Raw genomic sequence first — 21,677 nt, 5'->3', positions numbered from 1 at the left:
AAAAATGATCCAAGTTCACATCGTCTATGATGGGACAAAATGACATCATGGTGTCTCCTGACATGATGCACAGAGGACACACTTACTTCTGTGCTGTTCCTGCTGACATTAATAAATGCATTTGGACAGATTTGAAGAAACATCAGACAAGTCCACACAGGCGAGCATTCTACAAAATAGCCTCTAATTCAAAATTCTGAAGTCATTAACAGACAGGGTAAAAAAGAAGATCAAATAGGATATCAGAAAGTGACAGATATTCCTTGCTCTTGGGCAGGAAGAACCAACATAGTGAAAACAGCCATACTGCAAAATTGTATGGATTTAATGCAATCCCAATCAAAATACCATTAGCATACTTTCCAGAATTCGACAAAACATCCTAAAATTCATCTGGAACCAGAAGAGACCTAGAATAGCAAAAGCAGTTCTGGAAACAATTTGTACAATGGAGTACTCTACCATAAAGAAGGATAAACTTGACACATTTCTAGGTAAATGGATGTACCTTGAGACCATACTCTTAAATGAAATCTGACACATGTGTATAAATACTGCTTTGTCTCTCCTGTGTGAGAAACAAAGTGTAAATAAGTACCAAACTGTGTAATAGACATTGTGAAATAGGAAGAAACTCTTCAAAAGAAGGGGGAACGAGAGTGAGGAGAGGGGGAAAGGAAGGAAGGGAAAAGAAACAATGAGAGAAAAAGAATACAATGGAAATGAAGCTTTTGTAAATGAAGAGGGTTGAAGGGTAGGAGGCGACAGGGAAAATAGAGAGGAATCCAGGTATATCATGTACAAATACAAATTCCCTACAATGTATGTGATCATTACGTATATCTAAACTGTACCAATAAACATAAAAAAAGAAAAAGTATGTGTTCTAGAATTAATTTTAAAAGAAAGAGACTGGGAAGTGATTCTTGATTTTAAAACAGTAGAGAGGGTCGGAGGTGTGAGTTCGAGGTCGAGTGCTTACCTAGCACAAGCTCTGCCTTGGGTTTGATCCCCAGCATCACAAGCTATGTACATAAATAAATTGAACAATAAAAATAATAAAGCCAGGGAATGTACGAGGCCATCAGGAGGCTGAGGCAGGAGAACTGCTGTGAATTACAGGTCAGCCTAGACTACATAGCAAGACCCTGTCTCAACGAACACACAAAACAAAACATGATGCAGTAATGCAATGTATCAGCTTCTTAATCAACATAATAAATAATATGATCTGGTGGCAGATGAAATAACTTTGCGAATTTTAAAGCACTCATATACGTGGACAATATTCAAGATATCTGCAACAACTCAATGTCATTTGAAGACAGCTAGGATTTTCAGCAGCAACCCAGCCCAGATGTGTCAACACTGCTGCGGCCACTGCCTATATTCATAGTAGAAGAAACTACAAAATTTCAGCTGAAGGTTAGAGAAAATACAGATACAAATGTTTTCCCCTCCAAAACCACAGACATGAATTCTATCTTAGGGGTGGGAGAAAAGGTCATCTAAAAACTCGGTTAAAAAGCCCTGTACTCATAAAGGTTGATGGTGATGACATATAGACAAGGAAAAATAGTAACTCAGGAGTGAGAAGGGCAAAGTGGAGGTGACAGTGGCTGACAAGGAGACAGAACAGCTTGGATTGGTGCAGTGACTCTTCCTCCACCACACCAAAGGCAGGAAAAACTGCTGGGTTCAGATTCAGGATGGACCCATGGATGTGGTGGTGAGAACGAAAGCAGTGCTTCTCTGGGGGCTCCGATTTTTACTGGAAAGACATGGAAATGTGCTGCCGTGGGAAGTCCGGGGAGACAGGTGATAAAAAAGAGTTAGAAAGGGAACTGTAGGTCAAGAAGCTAGAATTTTTGACCAAAGCTGAGCGCTTACTCACAGCTTGTGCCCATGAATGCAGAGTGACAGACTGGCCTAGGCGTGTCGCATTTTCAGCAATATTCAGATGTTCAGAAACAGAAAAGGTGGTTGGTCGGTTCCAAACAAAGTCAGGACTCTGAAGTACAATGAAAGAAAAGAGAAGCAAGGGATGTGGACAGGGAGGAAAGTTAAGGTAGAAGAGGGCACAAATAGTGAGAAAACAAAGGAGGTGGGCAGATTGCTGCCCTGAAAAGGAGTCAGTGGAGGAGGACCAGCAGTGGTGCTCTAGGAAGGAGGGCGGTAAGCAAGAGCCACACAGCTACTGCTGGTCCCCTGCCCGCCATGCTGCAAGGATGGAAGGACCCAAGGGAAATGGGAACAAAGACTGCTGACCTCTTGCTCAAGAAACACAGGAAGGGGCATTTGTTGGTCATCCTCTGGATGCTGGCGTCACCCAGAGGCAGGGGAGAAAGAGTGAAGACAGGGGCAAGAAACCAGAGCCACTGCTACTATATGCGGTGCCTAGAAGTCAACAAGGAGAGAGTGACAGAGGTGGTGACACAGCCCAGGGAAGAACAGTGGCTCCTGCAGAAGGAAAAATTCCGGAGTCGTGACAGTGGCATAGAGAAGCAAGAATAATACCTTGCCTGGGTTGGCCAGAGACAGAAAGGATGAGAAGTAAAACCACCTCCCATGGAGAGGGATGCAGGAGGAACTGAAAGAAGAGTTACCAGGTTCCCTTCCTGATAAAGAAGTCAGAGAAACTCAGAAGACCTCCGGAAGATGAGATTTACCAGCCGGAATGGCAAGATTCCACGAAGAGGAAACAAGGGTCCAAGTCGGATTTAGAGAATGCCAATGACAACATGGGGCCAGGTCCCGGTGTGAATGGGTGGGCCCAATTTCTGATTCCGTTGAGACCAAACTGTTCCAAGGTCAGACAGGGAGCAAAGCATATTCCAATGCGGCCTTTTCTCTTCTTTTATAAAAAGTAAAACCAACAGGCTGGAAACCATGCAAGCACCTGAATTCAACCAAAGTAATTCCTTCCAAAGATGTCTGGGCTAAGGGTGAGGCTCAGTGATGCAGCACTTGCCTAGCAGATGCAAGGACATGGGTTCCATCCCCAGCACAAAAGAATGAAAAAACATTTCAAAAAGAAGCTGGATGTGGTGGTGCATGCCTTTAAACTTATCATCTCAGCTACAAGGAGGACTGAAGCAAGAGGATCACAAGTTCCAGGCCAGCCTGGGAACTTAGTGAACCTGCCTCAAAAAAACAGAAAAGACTGGGGATGTAGCTCTGTGGCAGAGAGCTCCTGAATTTGTACCCACGACTACAAAAAGAGAAGAGATGTTTGCATTATTTCAGTACAGTTCTCTAAAGACATGAATTTCTGCTTTATAATATCTTTCAGAATCAAATGTAAACATATTTTTTAACTTTCTCTGTGTGTGTGTGTGTGTGTGTGTGTGTGCGCACTTGGGATCAAACTCAGGACCCTGGTCTTGCAAGGCAGGCAGCGGAACCACTGAGCTAAATCCCCGGTCCCCCAAACATATTTTTTAAAAATAACTTTAGAACATCTAAATTGTGTTGCCTGGCTACTTCATTCACTATGTGAAGCAGTTTGGCTCCTCCCTCCCCCAATTTTTTTAGTACTTCCAGGGGTCAAAATCATCAATAGACATTAAGAGGACCATGATGCAATTAAATCTTAACAGGGCATGGCTTCTGAAGGTCAGGTGAAGAGGATTCACTTGAAGTCTGTAGTTCATTTGTTTTTTTTGAGAAAATTCTAGTACCTTTGTTGAGGTAAATCTCCTTCCCTACCTTCACTCAATTCCACATCTGCCATAGGAAAAAATACAATTTATGAAAATCATTCAGCCCAGGACACTAGTAGACTGGCCATCACAATCATTCACACTATGTAAAATTTCTTTCCTCGAGAAATGAAGCCATCACCAATTATAAAACAAACACCAATGGAAAAGGGGGTTTCCACGGGACACGGTGCTGCACCCATGCAGCCCCAGCTACTTGGGAGACAGAGGCAGGACTGAGAGAGAGCAGTAGCTCCAAACCAGCCTGGGCAAATACAGCTTGTCTCAAAAAGGGATGGAGGGTGAGTGTAAGAGAAGGTAATGGGATGAATATGATCTAAATATATTATATGCACTGAAATCCCCCCAAATATGTGAAAGGATTAGGGTGGGGCAATAAGGGTGAGGGTAGAACGGAGGACGGTTAAAGTACATTATGTGCACATACAAATCTGGCAGAATGAAACCTATTCATCTGTATAACCAATATGCAGTAATAAAAAATATAGGGGACACAGGGGAGAGACACCCATGGCAGTTATTACAGGAACTGATCTAATTTTTACGGGAAGGAAACAGGGAGGTGTCCCCCACAGGTGGTTGGTTAGGTGTCTAAGTCACACTAGCAGTAGAATAAACTATGATCAATAAAATCAGGAGTCTGAAAGAACTCATTAGCCCTCAATGAAGTAGTATCCATGCTCCTGCTCAGTTCATGGCTGTCTTGGTTAAAAAGTCATGATAAAAGGGCCAGGGATTTAGCTCAGTGGCACTGTGCCTGCCTTGCAAGTGCTAGATCTGAGTTTAATCCCCGGTACTGAAAAAATAAATATATAATCACACCAATAAATAAATAATAAAAAATAAAATAAATTTTAAAAGTCATGATAAAAGCATTTCAAAAAATTCAAACGGTGTGCTGGAACTCTAAAACTCTATCACATATAGCAGGCACAAAATAGTAATTCTCAACCAAATCCAGATTTACTTCCGAAGGTTTACATGCTCTAAAGATAAGGGATACAGAATCTTACCTTTGCAAAAAACTTTATTGAAATCAAATCCCTGGCTCGCCAAGAAGTCGATACTGGAGCTCTAGAATAAGAGAACATACGTTTCAGGGATATTAGTGACCCGTAAGAGAACAGAGGCAGAGAAGTAACTCAGGCCAAGTAAAATGAAGACAACCAGGCAAGGAAGCATGTTCAGAAGAAAAGAAATTTCTAGCCACGGCTGCCCAATGATACATCTGTTTACTTAAAATAGCTGGGCTTATAAACCAACATCTCTTATTTTACAATGTTTTTAAAAGTCCACTGAATGAAAAGATACTCTCCCTTTTGGCAAAGCTGTAGACCTCCTGGTGGCTATGCTGAGCAAGAGACTACAAACAGAAATGAAATTCATTTACACAACCTCAACACACTACAAGTATCAGGTAGCTCAGAGCTTATATGAATGAACATCCAACATCAAATCAGATACTGAAAACCCCAAACCCTAACTGAGTGTTGGTTTTTTTTTGTCTGTTGGTTTTGAGAGCAATGGGGACTGAATTCAGGGCTTTCTCACTCAGCTATATCCCAAGCACCTTCACCCTTTTTTTTTTTTTGGAAAAGGGTCTCACTAAGTCATTGAATTGCCCACGCTGAGCTCAAACTTGTGATCCTCCTGCCTCAGTCTCCTAGAATGCTGGGATTGCAGGTGTGCTACCACAATCAGCTCTGAATGTTCTTAACGTGATCAAGAGAAAAAGGTTCCCAGCAACAAGCCTTATTAAGCAAACATTTTAAATCTAAGATAAGATTTTCAATCTAGGATAAAATATCTAAGTGTATCTAAATAAAAATATTCAGTAAATAATACTGCACATGGTACACGAGTATACCACATCATGAAGTTCTAACTCCAACTGATCAAAGACTACTGTAGCCACATATATTTTATTCTTGGCTACAATCAGGACATTAGCAGTCTGCACAACTGAATCATTTTATTCTGGTCCCTCACAGAACCACACTGACCTGGTACTTAGACATCAGGTCCTTGGTCTAGATGGAAGGACACTGTAACAAACAGTCCCAAAGAACTCATAACATGTTCATGTTAGAGACATAAAAAGGGGTCCCGTGTTAAGTTTCTTTGGATAATTTTGGGGTAAATATTCTGAGGGCTCTCTCCTGGGGAAAGGTGCACTTCTCCTGGGTCCTGGGTTGTTTTGATCTTTTGGGCCACTGAAGTGAAGCTATCTTCCCTCTTAGCTGTTTGGAATCTCAGAGATGAACAGTGGAACCTTTCCTTGACACAAACTGTGGGCTCTGATCATACCATAGGAGCCATATTTTATTTTGGTTCAATTGTTCATTTACTTATTTCTTAAATCTTATATGAAAAGGCAAATATATGAATATTAGCCAACACAAATCCTCTTAAAACATGGAAAAGGGCTCATTAGTAGAGTGCTTGTCTAGGATATGCGAGGCCCTGAGTTCAATTCCCAGGACTGCAAAACAAAATATGGTGGGGTTTGGAAAATATTACAGATACACAGATACACACACACGCACACACGCGTGCAAACTTGGATACGTGCAAATCATCTGCCATCATGTCCAGGTTTTCCACAGTTTACAACAATCAACCCATCTCTCTATCACATTATTTTTAATCCTGTCTTATTGAGACTCACCATCTTTAGAGTTGGCTTACTAACCTCTTTTTTTGTCTGCCTCACAAGCACAAGGTCCCAAGTTCCATCCCCAGTACCAGAAAAAAAAAAAAGAGGCTCTGAAAGATAAATTCCAGACATTTTTCTCTTTCCTGTACTGGATTCCAAAACATCCTCTTCATCCCATTAAATCCAGCATCCAGGTTCATCAATTCTTTTCTTTTGTTGAAGGTGCTTATTTTTCAAACGAAATAAGCCTTTGTGTGATACTCTACATAAAACACCCCAAAACTCCACCAAAGACTTCTAAATTTGATAACCAAATATAGTAACATAGCTTAACACACAAAAATCAATAGCCTTCCTGTACATAAATAACAAACTCACTGAGAAATTAGAAAAACAACACTTTTCACAATAGCATCCAAAAAAATTAAATACCTAGGAATCAACCTAACGAAGGAAATAAAAGACTTCTACATTGAAAACTACAGTACTCTGTAAAAGGAGATTGAAGAGGATATCAGAAAATAGGAAGATAGCCCTTGTTCTTGGGTAGGAAGAACCAATATAGTGAAAATAGCCATACTTGCAAAATTGTTATAGAGATTTAATGCAATTCCAATCAAAATTCTAACAGCATGGGCTGGGAATTTAGCTCAGTGATTCCACCGCCTGCTTCTCAAGCATAAGGCTCCGGGTTCAATCCCCAGTACCAAAAAAAAAAAAAATCCAAAGAGCATTTCTCTCAGAATTAGAAAAAATAATCCTACATTCATTTGGACTCAGAAGAGACCTGTAAGAGCAAAGGCCATTCCGGGCTTCAAAGGCAAGGAAGGGGGTATCACAATTCCTGACCTGAAATTATACTACAAAGCCAATGTGATAAAAATAGCTTGGTACTGGCAAAAGAACAGGCCTGAGGATCAATGGAACAGATTAGAAGATGCAGAAATAACTCCACACATACTCAGCCACCTTATCTTTGACAAAGGAGCCGAACACCTTTAACTGGAAGAAAGATAAGAGTCTTTAATAGTGCTGGAAAAACTGGCTTTCCACCTGCCGAAGATTGAAACTAGACCCATATCTTTAAGATATTAAAACAGAAACAATAAATCTGTTGGAATAGAGACCAGGCAGAATGCTTTGAGGATAGAGGGGCAGACAAAGACTTCATGAAGTCCTTTGTGGTCCCCAGGCTGCAAGGGAAATACTACAAAGAATCAACAAATGGAAACTCATCTTATTGAAAAGCTTTTGCACAGCAAGAAAAACCACCACCAGAGCAAAGACACACCCACAAAGTGGGAAAAATTTTTTACCAGCTATTCATCAGACAAAGGACTACTATCTAGAATATATAAAGAACTCAGAAAATTTAGACCCCTCAAATTTAAAGACCCAATCCAAAAATGGGCATGTGAAATGAAGAGAGATTTCTCAGAAGTAGAAATAGCAAACAGACATATGAAAAAATGTTCAACATCACTGTTCATTCAAGAGATACAAATTAAAACAATGCTGACTCCATCACACTCCAGAAAAAATGGATGTAATCAAGAAATCAGCCAATAACTAATACTGGCAGGGCTGGTGGGGGAAAAGGAACCCTTCCCCACTGTTGGTGGGAGTGTGGACTGGTGTAACCACTGTGGAAATCAGTAGGGAGATTTCGCAAAAAACTAAAACTAGAGGTTTCATTTGACCCAGCTACTACCCTTCTTGGTATCATCCTGAAAGAATTAAAAGCATCATACCACAGCGATACATGCACACCCAGGTTCATAGTGGCACAGTTTGTAAGACCTAAGTCTTGGAAACAGCCAAATACCCATCAACCAACAAAGAGAGAAAGACGATGTGTGGTTTTTTTGTTTTTGTTTTTTAATACAATGGAGTAACTGCACTGCCACAAAGGATGAGTTTCTGACATTTATAGGTAAATGGATGGACCTTGAGACCATAACTCTTAAATAAAACAAATCAGACATACATGTTTAAGTACTACATTGTTTCTCTGGTGAGAAACCAGAAGTGGAAATAAGGACTGAAATGTATAATAGACATTGGGAAATGGGAACAAGCAAGAAGTGAGAGAGAGAGAGAGAGAGAGGTGAATAATGAAGGAAAAAAATGGAAATGAAGTTTTTGTTATTTTGGTTTTTTTTGAGACAGGGTCTCACTATGTAGTTGAGAATGGCCTGGAACTCACTATGCAGCCCAGGCTGGTCTCGAACTAACAGCAATCCTCCTGCCTCAGCCTCGAGAGTGCTGGGATTACAAGCCTGCACCACCACTCCCAGCTGAAACAAAGCTTTTGTACATAAGTAGGGGAGGGGGCTTGTCAAGAGGGGGAATGGAAAAAGGAATTGGAATGTGTCAGGTACAGGTACAAATTTCCTACGATGAGTATTATCATTATGTATGCCTGAAATGTACCAGTAAATGTTTTGATATAAAAAGAGTCTGAATGTACTTAATACCACTGAAATATAAATTGAAAATCACTAGGACGATATGTTATATTCTACAATTAAAAGCAATCAAGTGAACCAGCAAAATCTATTTGTGATTTATTATCCCCTTTTAGGTGTCTGGTTTTTTTTGGTTTTTTGAGACAGGGTCTCACTACGTAGTTGAGACTGACGTGGAACTCAATATGTAGCCCAGCCTGGTCTCGAACTCACAGTGATCCTCCTGCCTCAGCCTCCCAAGTGCTGGGATTACAGGCGTGCGCCACCACGCCCGGCTTCCCTTTTAAGTGTCTTAAATGTACCTTTTTCAAGATTCAAAAGATAAGCATAGCTATTCTGGAGGATTGAGGCATTTATCAAAAATTTAAAAGTATATGTCCTCCAGATTCCACAATTCCTCTTCCATCCTACAGAAAATCTCCGACATATACAGAAAGACTGCACAGGGCCAGGGATTTAGCTCAGTGTTTCCACCGCCTGCTTCGTAAGCACAAGGTCCCGAGTTCAATCCCTGGTACCACAAAAAAAAAAAAAAAAGACTGCACAGAGATGTTAACTATAGTACTTTTTATAACTGGTGACAAGCCTCTAAATTCCAAATAAAAGCTCTTAATTATACACATCCATACATGAAATATGAAGATATTCTGTTAAATAGAAACTGTAAGTTATTTAAAATATAAACAGTAAAGAAAAATACTAAAATATGCATGTAGACATATGGGTATATGTGCACATGTACAAAAAAGCTAAAGGAAAAGAGTGAGCCAGGTGTGGTGGTGCATAGCTCTAACCCCAACACTGGGGAGGCTGAGGCAGGAGGATCAGTGGGAGTTTGAGGCCAGCCTGAGCTCCATAGTGAGTCCAAGGCCAGCTTGAACTACACAGTGAGACCCTGTCTCAAAAGAAAAAGACAGCAATGAGAAGTTACATGGACGAAAAGGCATATGGAAAGAAAGGTACTTGTTACTCTATGTACAACAGTAATATTTTAATTTTTCACAACTATTTATGTATCATGTTCTATGAATTCAACTACAAGTGTTCTGCCAGTAAAGGAGGAGGAAGAGTAGAAAGAAGACAGAAATCACGTGTCACTCAATCCTGCCTGCCACCCCACCGCACAAGCACATTCTCTTGGGTGTATGGTTTTGTCTCTCCGTTCCCCCACATCTTGCCTGGTGCATGAGTATCTCACCATGTGTACAGATTACTTTCCAAAGAACACAGGAAACTGCTTTACCCTCAAATCCTACATGCTTTAACAGTAAAAGAGCTCCTGGAGAGCGATTCTGAAACACTTTCATCAACTTGCTGACTCTTGAACCTAATTCCCTTGCAAGACTGTGAGATGCAACTCATACAATTTTAAATCCCCAAATGGTGGGATCACAGATGTGTGCCACCAAGCCCAGCAGTTGGCTTTGTTAATAATGAGGTTTATATTATGGTTTCCATCTGCCTGTCTTTGTATTTTACTTAATTCATTCTAAAATAAAGGGGAAGATAATAATGTCATTCACTCACACACCTAAAACTGGATGTCAGAGGTGAAATAATTTGTCAAGGCCCAAAGTTAGTAGTAAAACCGTATTTTTAAAGAGAATTCTGATCCCACATTTCTGCACTTCCTCATCAACAACTCATAAAAGAAAAAACCCAATTATGCTACTAACCTGACAAACAAATTTGACATCAGGTGAGGATCTATTGAAGGGTTTTGGGAAAACATAGAAGTTAAAAGACTTCATGATATACCTGAGAAGACAACACAAAAGGAGACTTAGGAAGTTACATTACATCATAGCGAAAGAATTCCCACCTCTTACTTTAAAAAACCTACTTTGAATCTGTGTAGTCATACTTAAAAGTGCAAAGGCCAAACTGAAACAGCAAAAAGTCCATGGAATGCTGGAAAAGGGAAATAAAACATCTGTCACAATATGGCTGCAAATTCAACACAGGCACTAGAGTTCCCAACTGGGTGGTCTTTCTGCATCACTCAACTTGACTTTGGCTGAACATTTCCAAGTAAAACAGATTACACAGATTATGAATCAGGGACATTATCAATTTATTTCATTTAATTTTTCCCAGTTAAGCACTTTTCATCATCATCCAGAGTATCACATATAAGCCAACTTTCAAATTATTAAAATAACCACATTATTGTTCTATATATCAAAATAACATTGAAAATAATAATCATTCCCCAAATGTTTTTCCAGCAAACAATTATTTTTGCTGCTGTTTTAAACATGACTAAAAGATCATTTTGTGTCTGGGGTTGAAAACTGCTATACTTCTGTAATATGCAAATTTAATTATCTCTATAATTTAAACATAAAGAGGCTCTATGTGGGGAAAAAAATGACTTTCAAGCACATCTACTTGCCTTCTTAAGCTTCTGATACCTCTCTTCTGGAGTGTCAAAACCATTTGTCAGGGCACTGACTGAAGGTCCATCGCTGATTCCTAGATATTAAGATACAAGTTTTTAATTTAATGCTAGTGTGATGTCAATCACTCCACATACCTCTACAGTTTCAAATTCTTATCAAGTAAGACTAAGTAAGTGCACCCTGCTTTTTTCAAAGTTAGCATTCTTTTGGGGCTGGGGGTGGAGCTCAGTGGTAGAGTGCCTGTCCAAAGCCCAAGCAAGGTCTTGGATTTGATATTCCCTAGGAGGGTGGTGGCAAACCTAAACTGCAGTGGGCTGTTTGTTGTCACTGAAAGGTCTACAAGGTTATCACTGCCCTAGGAGTTGAGAGGAGGGAAGATTACACAAATACACTTGCTCAGGTAGGTAACACCTCACACTGTGTAAAGGATTATACTCATTTACATGTAAAATCCTGATCCCAACCAGTCACAAAAGGACAAATATTGTACGATTTCACTTATGCGATCTGACTATGTAGAGCACTCAAATTCATAGAGACAAATAGTGCTTGCCAGAGGCGGGAGAACGTGAAAATGTACGAGGATGGTTTGGGAGTAAATTGTATGTATATTTGTCACACACACAAAAACAATTCTGCCCCTAATCCTCACGCTCTCTACCATGTACATATACACTCTATTAAGGGGAACCCAAACAATAATATCTATCCCCAACCTCACAGACTGATCAATCACAAATCCAATGCATCTCCTCCATGTTTTTTGAAAACGTTTAAGAGGAAATACTGAGCCTTCCACAACACAAGGGTGAGCAGCCAGGAGGCGAGAAGTTAGGGAACTGGGATGTGAGGAGAAGGCAGCTGAAGGACACTGAGCTATGCGTTGCAAGGTGCTGCCCCGAGCTTGCATTGGATACCTGAAAACTCCCCATCGATGGCGAAGAAGTCTGCCTCCTCTATGGCCTGGTACACTTTATGAAGGTTACTCTTAAAATCTGCGGAGAAACCGAGAAGAAGCTCAGAAACCGAGACCTGGCTTCCTGCCCACCGACTCCTAAGGGGGAGGGAAGGAGGGCCGTGGGGCACCTGGGGTCGCAGGCTAATGGAGACACCTCCCAGAGGTGTGAAAGGGCTATAGACAGTAAGTCCCACAGGCCAGGCGTGACGAAATCCCCAGCAGGTGGCTAGGCCAGAGGGGAACGTGGGTTCCCAGATTGGAAGAGAATAAGGGCCATGGAAAGGCACATTCCGCAAGGAGCAAGGCCCCGAGAGCGCACCAGCAGCAGGGGTGCAAAGCGCACAGGGGCCGACTCGGCTCTAAGGCCCCGCCGAACTCGCTGCCGCGGACCAGGCCTAGCAGGCTCGAGTGAGTGTGGTCGTGGGGATGCGAGAAGGTGAGCCGCGGACACGCACTGTTCCTAATTATCTCCATTCTTCCGAGTGGCTGGAACCCCTGCCCCGCCTAGGCTCGCCTCAGCCGTTCTACTCGCAGAGTTCCGCAGCTACCGGGCTGGCCACGGAGGCGGCAGAGGCAGAGGCAGGAGGCAGCAGAACACACCGCCGGGGCGACTTCCGGAAACAGCGCGCGCCCACTGCGCCTGCGTCAGCGTCAGCGTCGGGGGCGGGGCCAAGGCTGAGGCGCCGCTGGCTCCTTCCTGGACCCAAGGAGGACCCTGGTCGTCGAGTCCCCAAGGTGGAACCTGACTTACGGAGGCATTCGCTTGGAAAAATACGCAGTCTTGACATCTAGTTGATCAACAATTATTTATCGTACAGTCTGTGCCTCTCTAATAGAAGTAGAGATACACTGAGGAATAGGAAAGCATCCCAGCCCCGCTGGAGTTTAAACTTGGGGTAGAAGGAGGAAAGACCAGAGCCAGACTTGCCATTTGAAAACGCCCAAAAGAAAAAGAAGAGGGTGCTGCAATAGAGAATAATTGAGGTGGAAGGTTACTTAGGTGATCTGAGAAACTAAAGCGATAAAGTCATGGTGCACAGACCAGCATAGGAACCAAACCTCTTGGGACCTTCACCTCTTATTCACCAAAAGCATGGTTTGTGTTTTCTCCTAAGACAATCAGGGACTTAAAAGTGGTTTTGCTAAAAATTGTGACTTCGCACGGTCTACAGATGCCCAGTAGGTAACTAACAATACAACAAAACTTAATGTTCGTTTTAGAAAACGCTGGGCCCTATCCTTCTCAACTTTGAATACAGACATGTTAATCATTTGGGGGAGGGGTCCCCAACCCCCGGTCATGTGCTGGTATTGGTCCTTGGCCTGTTAGAAACGGAGCTATAGGCCGGGAATATAGCCAGAGATGCAGTACCTGCCTGGTAGGCAGAAGGCCCTGAGTTTGAATCCTGGTACCAAAATTTAAAACAGAAAAAAGAAAAGAAGCTGGGCCACAAAGCTGCTCCCCACCCCTCGTATTTCCACCTGAGCTCCTGTCAGGTCAGTCAGGACAGTGATGGTGAACCTTTTAGAGACCGAGTGCCCAAACTGCAACCCAAAACCTGCTTATTTATCGCAAAGTGCCAAAACTGCAATTAAACCCAAATAGTGAGGTTTTAGTTTAGAAAAAAAACAAGTCATATACCGGCCATGGTGGCACACGCCTGTAATACCAGCACTCTGGAGGCTGAGGCAGGAGGACTGTTGTGAGTTCAAGACCAGCCCTGGGCTACATCGTGAGTTCCAGGTCAGTCTCAACTACACAGTGAGACCCTGTCTCAAAAAATTAAAAAAAAAACCCACAAAAACCAACTTATATATTAACATCTTTTAAAAGAAAAACACAAGAACAGAGCTTTGAGTAATAACAAACAGCTTTTTATTGAAAGGAAAAGTTTGCATTTGGTGCACTTTTAAAAATTTGTGTGTTCTTTGCTGCATGCTGATAATTTGCAAACCTTGGCTGGGGCAAGTTGGCTCCTGTGCTGATGGAAGCCTCTGCATGCCCACTCAGCACAGATGCTATAGGTTTACCACCACTGAGTTGGGCATTAGGTTCTCATGGGAGCAAGAACCCGCCTGTGAACTGCACATGTCAGGGATCTAGACTGCACACGCTTTTTGAATCATGGGGTAGCTTTTTATTTTGGTACCGGGTTTGAACTCGGTACCTTGCACTTGTCAGGCAGGCAGCAGAACCACTAAGTCCCCAGTACCATGGGGTAGTTTCAACCATGGAAAAATTGTCTTTCATTAAACTGGTCCCTTGTGCCAAAAAAGTTGAGGACTGCTGATTTAGGGAGTATCTATCTAAAAGCTGGAAAAACAAGTTTTATTAGCCCTAAATTCATCTAGCCTATTTTATTACTCTTCAAATTAAGGACACCAGGATGAGAGATTTATAGGGACATCCAGCTATACCCAGAATCATACAGACCAAAACTTATAGTCAATCTAGATTCCAGCAGAGCCTCACATAACTGGAATTGTCCCTCAGGTCAGGATTCATCCTGAGATAAGAAACCAGGTTTGGATAGGAGATCCTGGCCCACCTCAGTTAATCCTTAAAAACTGGCCTCCTGCTTTTGTGTGTAGGTCTGTCTGCACTTTTCACCAGAGTGCGTCCCCTCCAGGTACTACCCTGAGATTGCTATTTATCATCAAAGTCTAACACTGCGCTGAGATGCAGTAGATGTTCAATAAAATGTATTCAGCACATGAATTTACCCTGGTCTTTCACAAAAGCCAACTGAGTTGGTTAGAAGACTTGTTTTCAAAGGTTAGCTCTGGAGTGTGTTCAGTCTTCCTAAACTTCAATTTCTAGGGGTTGTATTGAGGATCATTGGTGTTGAGGTAGGTGAATTGTATTGTATAAATAAGGACTTATTTTTTTTTTTGGTACCAGGGATTGAACTCCAGTCCTTGGGCTTGTGAGGCAGGCGGCAGAACCACTGAGCTGAATCCCCAGCCCTGTATTGTATAAATAAATCCATGTAAGTGTTTTATGGAAACCGAATTTGGGAAGATGAGTAGTTGTGACGGTTGCCTAAGATAATGCACTTGATGCTACTGAACTGTTAAGCCATTTAAAATGGTTAAAATAGTAAATGTTGTTATGCATACTCTATTACAAAAGGAAACATTTATTCCCAGGCATGGCGGCACAGGTAGAATAGGAAAGTCCGCACACAGCTGAGGCAGGACAGGAAGCTCAAACCCAGACTGGGCAAGTGAGTGAGACCCTTTCGGGGGTGGGGGCGGTAGGGTCTCTGTGTAGCCCAAGGTGGCCTCGAACTCGCATCGAGTGCTGGGGTTACAGGCGTGCACCACCACACCCGACCTAACATCAGCAGTTTACTGCGTTCCCATTGCCAGATTATCCTCACACCCACTGCACTAGCACAGAGTACTACCTATCTTCTCTAAAATTTGATAGGTGGAGGGAAAAAAACAGCATCTCAATTTAGCAATTAGACAATTTCAAGACGATTTAAATACATTTTTTTTGTACTGGACATTAAACTCTGGACCTTGCACTTGCGAGGCGGGCGACGAAACCACAGCTAAATCCCCGTACCCGTTTTATTTTGTTTTGCCTTTTTTTTTTTTTTTTTTTTTTTTTTTGCCGGAGATCGAACTCAGGACCTTGCTCAAGCCGATTTAAAACAGGTAATCAACATGAGTTCTCCACAAACAAATACTGTGGCAAAGAAGAGAGGATGTGGCGATAACGTCATTTTGCTTCCCAATCAGCTCAACACTGTAAGATTTAACTTCAATTCTTTGATTTTCCGCATACAATGTGCTAAGAAAAATCGTAGAGAGCACAATTCTGTCTTGTGGTCTCTTTAATTCCTGAGCAAGGCTGCTTCCACGGGATACAGAAACACCCGCCTCAGGGAGCAATTAGTCGCAGGCAGCCACCCTCCGCCTCCAGGGGTAAACCCGGAGCTCACACTCTAGGTCCTTCCAGAAGAGGAAAGGGCGTGGTTGCCGGTTGTACGCATGCGCCCACGTCGACAACCCCGGGGTAGCCGCTCTAGGCAGCGGGGAGGTCGCAGGGTTGAGGGGTTTGGTAAGTGAGTGCGGCCTCTCCTCTATGGTCGCGGGCTGGGGGCAAGCTCCGCACTGGCTCCTAGGTTACCTCCGGAAGTGAAGTCGCCACCCCCGCTCCTTCCTCGGGGGTCAGTGCTGGGTGATGGCCGGGTAGGACCCAGGACGGAAGGAATGGTGAGCTGTGGCGCGTCAGGGGATTGCGAGGTAGGGGGCAGCTTGATTTCAGGGCCTCGGGTGGAAGATGGACTGGGATCCCCTCGGCTGAGCCGCCCCGGCGGGGTAGGAGAAGGCACGCGGGTTTTTGCTTGTCCAGGGTTGCGTCCTGGGCAGCTCTGCCCTGGCCTCTGGGTGCAGACCCCAGCTTGGCCGATTTCCCCGTCTCTTCCCAAGAACCCCACGTCTGCACGACTAGTCCCTCAGTTTCAGGATCGGAGCCGCTAGCTCCTGGGCTCCTCACGCCTGGCCGGCGTGGGGGGCGTCTCTGCTACCCATCTTTGAGGAGGGGAACCGAGGGACTCCTGTCCCCCAGGAGCGCTAGAATTAGTCGGGCCCCTGATAGGCGCCAGATCACGGTCTGTTGGAGAAGGAGCGATTGTTTCCCTAGTTAAAAATCGGGTAACGGAAAGGAAAAATGAAATTACGAAGACACACAGGCTGGGCTAGACTTCCAGCCTCACGGCTCCGAAAACTAAACTTGTGCAAAAGGGGGTTTTCTTTTTATTAAACGAAGAAGAAAGAAAGTGTGGGAATGACTCAGGTTATGTCTAACTGGGGATCTTTGGCGGGGCAGGAGGGCACACCCCCGCCCCTTGGTGGAGAAGAAAGTGATATCCCAGACACTGTCTTGCCCTCCACTGTCGCCGCCGTTGGGGCCGCCCTACCGAAGCCCATTGGTCAGTCCTTTGGGGTGGGCCTAACGTCACACCCAAAGAGGCCAATACGGAGGAGTTTTACTCTCGTCCTCAGGCACCTCCCAGAGCTGGTGCTGCCTGCACGTGTCAATAGGATTTGTTCTTGTCGTTGTTTTGTAAATAGTCAGCCAGGATGTATTCTGATCTTTGATTTTCTCTGGATATTTCCATCAACTGATTGAAAAAACTGTACTTCTCCAGGGCAGTTCTGTCATTTGTTTTCCTTCAGCGTTGAGTTTTTCCTCCAGTGTTGACACTAGCATAGTTCACACTACATAGCACTCAGGAAAATGCTGTTCCCAATCATTCTATTATTAGTACCAATCAACCATACGGCAAACTCTTTTAAGCAATTTGTCGCCTCATCCTCCCGAAAATGCTTTGGAGTTGATGTTCTTATCCTGCCCTGATAATGGAAACAGTGAGACCCAGGGAGAATGAATGGTGACCTGGTTTGGAACCCAGATCAGTCTCACTTCTAAAACCATTCATTCTGTTTCAGTTCTACCAGCCTCTCCAGGGGAATCATTATAGTCCAGGAGATGAGAAAATAAACACAAATAAACATTACACTAATGCACGGAGTCAGGAAAGATTAATTTGGGTGTTGGGGAGTCAGTATTTAAAGACATGATGTGAGTCTTGTCAGTGGATCTCTTTGACTCAGAGATGGTATGGAGTTGTGTTGCAGATGGGGGAACAAAGTGAGACTATGGAAAAATACCCAGAGAGCAGAACTCAGTAGGTGGGACCACTGTAGTAGGTCTAGAGAACAAAAGAGGGGAAAATCATGGTAATGTTACTTACTGATGCTTTCATAGTACTTGCAGGCATAATTCTGAGTGCTGTGAATGTAGTAATTGTTTTAATCCTTTCAAGTTTATTAACATCCCAGGCCAGGGATTTAGTGGTTCTGGCACCTGCCTCGAAAGCACCTGAGTTCGATCCCCGGTACAAAAAAAAAAAAAAAAAAAAAAAAAATTAACATCCCTATTAGGCAGTTAATTATTAATATCCTCATTTTACAGATGAGGCAACTGAAGCAGAAAAGGTAAGTGACTTGCATAAAGCCATACAGTTAATAATTGGTTGAGCTCGGATTTTTAACTCGTTCTGACTCTAGAATTTGTGCTATAATTTAAAAAATTACTTTGAGTATGAGGGTGTAGCTCAGTAATGAAGTATGTGTGCTTGGCATGCAGAAGGCTCTGGGTTCAATCCCCAGCATGAAATAAAAGTTATCTGGCTTGCTAGCTAGACTTCAATGACTAGTTTAGGACTGTGGATTTTTATTTCCTTGTAGCCAGGAGCATTTTTGAGCAAAGGGACTGAAGGGAATTTTGCTCTGGAAGGATGATTTACGCACTATCGAGAGGAAGGACTGATAAGAAGAGGATTTGAAATGTTACTTAATCTTTATTTTGTTTGTACCTTGTCTGAGACTTATATGTGCATATAAAGCACTGAAGTTCCAGACTTGCCTACATATAATGTTCTGAAGGGTTTGTTTAAAATGTGCAGACAGCTGGGTGTGGTGATGCACCCCTGTGATTTCAACACAGGGGAAGCTGAGAAAGGGCAATCTTGAGTTTGAAGTCAGCTTGGACTGCATAGTGAGACCCTGTCTCAAAAAAAAAAAGAGTAGCCCTCTGTAGATTCCATATGTGTGAATTCAGTCAACCGTGAACCAAAAATTTTGGAAAATATAAAAGTTCCAAAAAGGCAAAACTTGAATAATGACTATTTACCCAGCACTTACATTGTGTTAGGTATTTTAAGTAATCTAGAGGTGACTTAAGGGATACAGGAGGATGTGCATAGGCTATATGCAAATACTGTGCTATTTTAAATACAGGACTTAAATGTCCCCAGATTTTGGTATTTGTGGGGTGTCATGGAACCACTCCCTCATGGATACCAAGGGACGACTGCATTTATCAGCCTCGCTTCCAGACATCCTGGTTTGGGGGAAATCACCAAACTCCCCAGGGGATTCTGACAAAGACATTAAGAGCTATTGTGAAAAGAAGTCAAGTATTGTTGAATTGATTTGCCACTGGAAATGTAGAGTCCAGCTTTGTGCCGGTCACTTTCAGGCATGTAAACAGAATTCCGAGGCTTGGTTCCTGGCCACAGGAGCCCAGGAATTGACTGTAAAGGCAAAGACCTGTCTGAAATCAAAGTGTGTAAACTGGATCTGAAGGAGATACTGAGTAATAATGAATTGTAACTGAATTTTTTATTGTACTGGGAATGGAACCCAGGGCCTCATGCATGCTAGGCACATATTCCCCAGTGCCAAAAATGGATTATCTTAAAACCACTAGTTAAGGTATGGGTTACTTGGTAGCCATTGTAGTAAAGCGTTCTGATAAGTTGAACATGTACAAAGTTTAGTACAGGGTAGGGCCTTGAATATCTGCCACATAACACATGCAAGAGGACAGGCAGAGAGAGAACCTGGATACCCTTCTTGGTCTGCCCTCATCTTGCCCAATACCACCCAAGGCAATAAATCACGGGGCTTCAAAGTTCAGGCAGCAAGTTAATATCCAAAGGAGCTAGCTACCTTTGTCCTAGTGATTTCTGACCCTGTCCCCAAAAAAATCTTTCTGGAATAGGAGAAAGAAAAGGTTATAGGCTGGAAATGCTTCTCAAATTAATTTAAGAGTCAATTTTACTGCCTTGGGGAAGTACATACAATGTTCTCTTCTTATTGCCATTTCTCTCCCTTGCTCCACTCATGTTGGGCAGTGTGCTTTTGGGTCAAGTCACTGGAGAAGGATGGACACTCTGGACATTTAATAATGTCTGCAGTGTGCCACTAGTATTTACAGTGGTATCCCCAGGAGTGGGCCTTCCGCACACACATCCCTCCCCTTTCTGCTGTGAACGTCTGCATAAGAACAGCCTGCTCACCCTAAGGCTACCAGCGAGAGTTCCTATTCCAAACTGTTGCCCCATCTTAGTTTGTTTTTCTCAGCTGTGCAGTACCAGCTCTGTTATGGGGCCTAGATATTAAAGGAGTACACCAGTCTTTTGAACTAGTAACTGTTAATAATTACTTCATTGGGGTTAATATCTTTATGGAGGTAGACCATGATTTAAAAACTGGTTCTGCCCTTTGCCAATTAGGCTTTCCCTTGTCTGAAAAATGGAAATGATTAGTAATACTTATTCCATAGGATTGTTGTACTTTCAAATTATAAGGGCTCAAGAAATATTAGCAATTGTTATTTCTGTTGTAAGATAATATGTAGTGAAAATAAATAGCTTAATTAGAGGCCCAAAGAAACCAAAATCTTATCTTTCTTTTTTTTCCTATGGTGATGGGAATTGAAACCAAGGCTCTGAGCCTGTAAGCAAATGCTGTACTACTGAGCCACATCCCAAGCCCCGAAGCTTTTTATTCTTGCACTGAACATCCTTGCAGAGAAATGATGGAAATCACATTGTTCAGGCATTAAAAGGATCATTCCTAAAATATCAGGCGTGTACTGTACTCACAATAAATGTGTGTTGAATGAAGGGTAGAACTGTAATGTGCTGCTGGAACAAGCAGCTTGAAGATTACACTTTCTAAAGTGTTAGTAATCATTGTACAATGACTTATTTAAGCTAAGGTATAAAAAATCTTCACTCAAACTCAGAAGCAATGCATTCTCTTTTAGTAAGATCAATGGAAATTACTGTGTTGGCCTTCCTCAGTGGAAGTGACTGCTTTCCATGGGTGACTAAAGAAGCAAACAGGTGTCGCAGTGCTATCCCCACTTCCAGATGTTGCAGATAAAGCTATGATAAGCTCTCTACTAAGCCAGACAAACAATTTTCCTTCCAAAGCAGGCCATATTCAGCTTCTTTACTTCCATAGCACCACCGGGAGACTGTGTCCCTGTGTTCCTTTCATGATTTTCAGGTACCTTTACCCTGCCTTTCAGCTGGGTTTGCCTTCTGTGCCGTGACATAGAAGAGGTCATCTGGATAGATGTGTTGGAGGGGCCTAAGTCATCAGAGGCTGGACTGTGGGCCCTGATGAGAGTCAAGCCAACTCTGCCCTTCTGGACACGGTCCCTGCCGTTGACTGGAGCCTTTCATACACACAGTCTGCAAGAAGTTCTCTGGTCTCCCACTCCAAAGCAGAAGAGGCACAGTAAAAGGTGCAGGAGACCTCACAGGCATCTACTTTCTCTGCAACCTAAGCCTCACAGCAGATCAAGGAAAATTTAGAAACTGGCAGGACTCCGGAAGTTGGCAAGCTTATGGCCACTTTGCCTGGAAACAGCCATACCCTGGTTAGACTCTGAAGGTATCACAGTAGAGACGGGATGAAAACTCTGGGGCCAGGCAAGTGACAGGACTGAGGAACAGGGGAGAGGAATGGATCACAGCTGATGGCCCTGCTGAAGGGATGGCTGCTGAGATCTTGGCTCCGATTCTCATCATGCAAGACAAGACCCCTTTCTGGCCATGTTTGCTTTTTTTTTTTTTTTTTTTTTTTTTTTTTTTT

The 21,677-nt window shown here is 42.9% G+C and overlaps 2 protein-coding genes across 7 annotated transcripts in view; one reads left to right on the top strand and one right to left on the bottom strand.

Annotated features, from left to right (window-relative positions):
• Window positions 1–12,831, bottom strand: part of Parn (poly(A)-specific ribonuclease) — a 153,888-nt gene extending 141,057 nt beyond the window's left edge. For both annotated transcript variants that reach the window (XM_010610023.3, XM_010610022.3), the window contains exons 1-6: window positions 12,662–12,831; window positions 12,166–12,243; window positions 11,242–11,321; window positions 10,690–10,757; window positions 10,523–10,604; window positions 4,736–4,796 (exon numbers count right to left, since the gene is read on the bottom strand). In XM_010610023.3, the coding sequence (XP_010608325.1) occupies window positions 4,736–4,796; window positions 10,523–10,604; window positions 10,690–10,757; window positions 11,242–11,321; window positions 12,166–12,243; window positions 12,662–12,680 (388 nt within the window). In that variant the 5' untranslated portion in view covers window positions 12,681–12,831. The remainder of the gene's footprint in view (window positions 1–4,735; window positions 4,797–10,522; window positions 10,605–10,689; window positions 10,758–11,241; window positions 11,322–12,165; window positions 12,244–12,661) is intronic.
• Window positions 12,832–16,166: 3,335 nt separating this feature from the next.
• Bfar (bifunctional apoptosis regulator) overlaps window positions 16,167–21,677 on the top strand; it is a 24,111-nt gene continuing 18,600 nt past the window's right edge. The window contains exons 1-2 of one of the 5 annotated variants that reach the window (XM_010610028.3): window positions 16,285–16,433; window positions 18,199–18,221. The gene's annotated coding sequence lies outside the window, so the exon portion shown is untranslated. The other 4 variants (XM_010610027.3, XM_010610029.3, XM_010610026.3 and 1 more) reach the window with 4 other exon arrangements.

This window comes from Fukomys damarensis, unplaced genomic scaffold (genome assembly GCF_012274545.1).
Source record: "Fukomys damarensis isolate Sample0158 unplaced genomic scaffold, DMR_v1.0_HiC HiC_scaffold_34, whole genome shotgun sequence".
Taxonomy (NCBI): Eukaryota; Metazoa; Chordata; class Mammalia; order Rodentia; family Bathyergidae; genus Fukomys; species Fukomys damarensis.
The sequence above is the reverse complement of the archived record's forward strand: the minus strand, read 5'-3'. Positions and strand labels throughout refer to the sequence as shown.